At 42.1% G+C, this 4,637-nt stretch overlaps 1 protein-coding gene across 1 annotated transcript; it reads left to right on the top strand.

The window, feature by feature from the left end:
• Positions 1-3,045: 3,045 nt before the first annotated feature.
• On the top strand, positions 3,046-4,329 carry LOC110571288 (adenosylhomocysteinase-like). Its single transcript, XM_044912768.1, is given in 3 exon segments — positions 3,046-3,578; positions 3,580-3,614; positions 3,617-4,329. Coding segments are annotated over 3 exon segments (1,281 nt in total).
• Positions 4,330-4,637: the final 308 nt, after the last annotated feature.

The raw sequence follows: 4,637 nt of genomic DNA on the forward strand, positions 1-4,637 counted from the left end.
TACTGCTACTGTAGCTGGAAGATTGCTGGGTCTTTTCTTGGGAGGGGTCACTACTGTGAGCTGTTTTTTATTTTTTTAATCCTAGCTCTCAGAGTCTGTCTGCTTTGTCTGCATTTGGACCACCGAGGTGACTAACTAGAACAAAAAATGTAGATTATTAGTACTTCCCGAAAGGCTTCTAATAGCACGCTCTTCAGTAGCCATCTGAGATAAAACAACCGGTCTCTCTTATTTTGTAAAGTCCTAGGAACAGTGACCCTTTGAATTGATAGGACCCGTTTTCAAATCAAGCTTCAATGATCACCTGGAGGCATAGTCAGTGGGGAGGGCCTAGAGACAGTGTGGGTGGGCCTCCTGTACCCCACCCTGGATTTACTCAGCCACAGTTGTCCCACTTTGATCTGTTTTATATACAGGCATACCTCATTTCACTGTGCTTTGCAGATACTGCATTTTTTTTTTTAATTAAAGTTTTATAGCAACCCTGCCTCAAGCAAGTCTACTGGTGCCATTTTTTCCAAAATCATTTGCTCACTTCACGTCTCTGTGTCACATTTTTGTAATTCCCTCAATATTTCAAACTCTTCCGTTTTTATTATACTTGAATTGCTGCAATCTCATGATAAAGTTTTAATGGATGAGGGGTTGCTTCTTATGGTTGAGCAAAGGAGGTGGTTTCTTGAAATGGAATCTATTCCTGGTGAAAATGATGGGAAGATTGTTGAAACGACAACAAAGAATGTGGAATATCACATAAATTTAGTTGATAAAGCAATGACAGGGTTTGGGAGAATTGACTCCAATTTTGAAAGAAGTTCTACTGTGGGTAAAATGCTATCAAATAGCATCCCATGCTACAGAAAAATTGTTCATGAAAGGAAAAGTCCATTGATATGGCAAACTTCATTGTTGTTTTATTTTAAGAAATTGCTACAACCCCCCCCAAACTTCAGTAACCACCATCCTGATCAGCCAGCAACCATCAACATCAAGGCAAGATCCTCCACCAGCAGAAGATTATGAGTCACCGAAAGTTTAAATGATAGTGATTTTTAGCAATAAATTATTTTTAAATTAAGGTATGTACATCGGTTTTTTAGACGTAATGTTGTTGCACACTAATAAACTACCATATAGTGTAAAGATAACCTTTATATGCACTGGGAAACCAAAAAATTCATTTGACTTGCTTTATCATGATGGTCTGGAACCAAACCTGCAGTATCTTCAAGGTGTACCTATATTCAGTTTCATGTGAAATTTGATTTGAAATGATTTTTTTATTTACAAACCATGAGTAAAAACAACTGATGCTAGGCCCAGCTTCCTGGATTTTCTTGCAGACAGTCATCCAGTTTCCACTGAACCATTTCCAGTGTAGGGGACCCATGACTTTGTCATTTTATGTAAAATTACCTCCAGCACCAACGTGGATTCAAAATATTTGGGCCAAGATATTCCCACCTGCTTTTGAAATCTTTCTTCATCAGAACGACATTTTGTCACCAAATGCTATTCCACAGTATAGCCAAGAATAGTTATTATAATCCTGGGAGTAAATGGAATATCTTTCCCTCTTCCTTCTGATTATTCCAAAAGAGGCTCAGCAACTCCATGAAGCGATCATTTCTCCAGTCTTTTTTTTATCTGTGTTTCTCTCAACACTTGCAGCATTTTTATCTAAAATCATGTCCTATAATGTAGAACATGATCTGGGAGAGACATCAGAAATATTTATTCTTATCCAATAATCTTATATTCCCAAACTATCTACTATACAACTACTGGTATTGCCCCAGTATAGTGAAAGCACAGAGTGTTGCCTAAGTTATAGAAAATTACGTCTTTATCTGTTTTTCCCACCAGCTCTCTGAAAACAGGGATTACATTTTATTCAACTATCTATTCCCAGCCCCAAGAGCACTGCCTAGCACACAACAGGTACTTAACAAATGCATTTTGTTAATCTGGAATCAGAACACCTGTGTTTGAGTTCCTTCCAAGTCATTTACTGGCTGACCTTCAACAAAGCATTTCACTCCTCTGAGCTTCCACTTCCTCAAATGTAATTTAGTGGGAATAAGAACATTATCTCAGGTTGTTGAAAGAATTGAATGAAAGACTATGAAACACTATCAAAAGCATGAGTGAAGAAATAACAGATTATTTGAAGGATTTACAGTCTAAGCATTTATCAAGGTACTTAAAACTTTGTCTTAGGATCAAATTAAATCATAAGACTGCCACATACTTGCAACATTTTATTTGGCTCCTCATAGAGTCTTTATCAATTTTCTTTTAATTATAGTTCTTTAATTATTTCAGTGTGTATAAAATACACCCTAAAAAAACAGTTACAAGGATCTTACAATTGTATTTCCTATAGAAATGTGTACAAGGAAGACATTTTACTACAGTGCTCAGAATTCCCTATATACTCATTTAACATTTAGTGCCATGAAGAGAATTCTTTTAAAGGACTAGGATACTTTGACATTTGAGAATGATGTAACTGACTATGTTACCATTTTTCCTTTGGCTGTTGGGAAGCTCAGAGCAAAATTTGAGGTTAAATTAGAGGAAATTAAATTACCACCAACAACATTAAAAGGTAACTGATCTAGTCACTCTTTTTGGTTTGTATTACATAGTCTTGTTTTTTTTTAACCTATACTTTTACCTATCCAGGAGCTGATTCACATTCATGGTAGATATTTAAAAATTATATTATTGAATGTGTTTCTCTAATTACTTATGGAATAATTAACTACACAGATAAATAAAATAGCTGGATATAAAATAACATTTTATGAAATTTAAACATCTACTGTTGAAATGGCTAGTGCTTAGCTTCTGAAAAGTTCAGAACAAAATTGAAATGGACCCTAACAGATATTTTCTTGTTAGAATCTGGGGTGAATTTTTCACTAGCTATAAGATAGATTGAGTTGCCCTGCCCAGCGCCGCCCTTCCTGTGCCAGTCCTTAGCCACAGGACCAGCTCCCTTCGTCTGTGTCCATCACTCTGTGTGGAAATTCTGCCAGCATGTTGGACAAACTGCCCTACAAAGTCGTTGACATCAGCCTGGCCTCCTGGGGACGCAAGGCGGAGAATGAGATGCCGGGCCTGATGCGCATGAGGGAGATGTACTCGGCCTCTAAGCCACTGAAGGGCACCCGCATCGCTGGCTGCCTACACATGACTGTGGAGACAACTGTCCTCATTGAGACCCTCGTGGCCCTGGGTGCAGAGGTACAGTGGTCCAGCTGCAACATCTTCTCTACCCAGGACCATGCAGCTGCTGCCATTGCCAAGGCTGGCATTCCAGTGTACGCCTGGAAGGGTGAAATGGATGAGGAGTACCTGTGGTGCATCGAGCAGATGCTATACTTCAAGGACGGGCCCCTCAACACGATTCTGGATGATGGAGGCGACCTCACCAACCTCATTCACACCAAGTACCCACAGCTCCTGTCAGGCATCCGAGGCATTTCTGAAGAGACCACAATGGGGGTCCACAACCTACACAAGATGATGGCCAACGGGAAGCTGAAGGTGCCTGCCATCAATGTTGATGACTGTCACCAAGAGCAAGTTTGACAACCTGTATGGCTGCCGGAGTCTCTTATAGATGGCATCAAGTGGGCTACAGATGTGATGAATGCAGGCAAGGTGGCAGTGGTAGCAAGCTATGGCGATGTGGGCAAAGGTTGTGCCCAGGCCCTGAGGGGTTTTGGGGCCCATGTCATCCTCACGGAGATCAACCCCACCAATGCACTGCAGGCTGCCATGGAGGGCTATGAGGTGACCACTATGGATGAGGCCTGTCAGGAGGGCAACATATTTGTCACCACCACAGGCTGTATTGACATCATCCTTGGCTGGCACTTTGAGCAGATGAAAGATGACTCCATCGTCTGTAACACTGGACACTTTGACGTGGAGATTGATGTCAAGTGGCTGAACAAAACTGCTGTGGAGAAGGTGAACATCAAGCCCCAGGTGGACCACTACTGGCTGAAAAATGGGCATCATATCATCCTGTTGGCTGAGGGCTGGCTGGTCAACCTGGGCTGTGCCATGGGTCATCCCAACTTTGTGATGAGCAACTCATTCACCAACCAAGTGCTGGCACAGATAGAGTTGTGGACCCACCCAGACAAATATTCTGTTGGGGTCCATTTCCTGCCCAAGAAGCTGGATGATGCAGCGGCTGAAGCCCACCTGGGTAAGCTGAATGTGAAGCTGACCAAACTGACTGAGAAGCAGGCCCAGTACCTGGGCTTGTCCCGTGATGGCCCCTTCAAGCCTGATCATTACCACTACTGAGAACCAGGCCTATTGTTTGCCTTATAACTGCTGGTCTTGCTGGGGTTCCACCTCTCTTCCCCAAGAGCAAATGGCACCAAATTTGAGATAGTTTTGTTAATGTCCCCCACTTACTCCCCAGAGCTAGTCACTCCGTCTTTGGCCTCTGGTGCATCCCTCACACTGTTGTAAGTGTGGCGGAGGGAATTGAGAAGCCCTTTCCCAAGCCCTGGTTATGATAGAAGTACACAGGAGATAGCCACAGGGAACCGTGAGCTCAGGGGTTTTGGAACTGCTCACTCAGTCAGTCCTTACTTGGATTGGAAGTC

Source organism: Neomonachus schauinslandi, chromosome 2 (genome assembly GCF_002201575.2).
Source record: "Neomonachus schauinslandi chromosome 2, ASM220157v2, whole genome shotgun sequence".
Classification (NCBI taxonomy): Eukaryota; Metazoa; Chordata; class Mammalia; order Carnivora; family Phocidae; genus Neomonachus; species Neomonachus schauinslandi.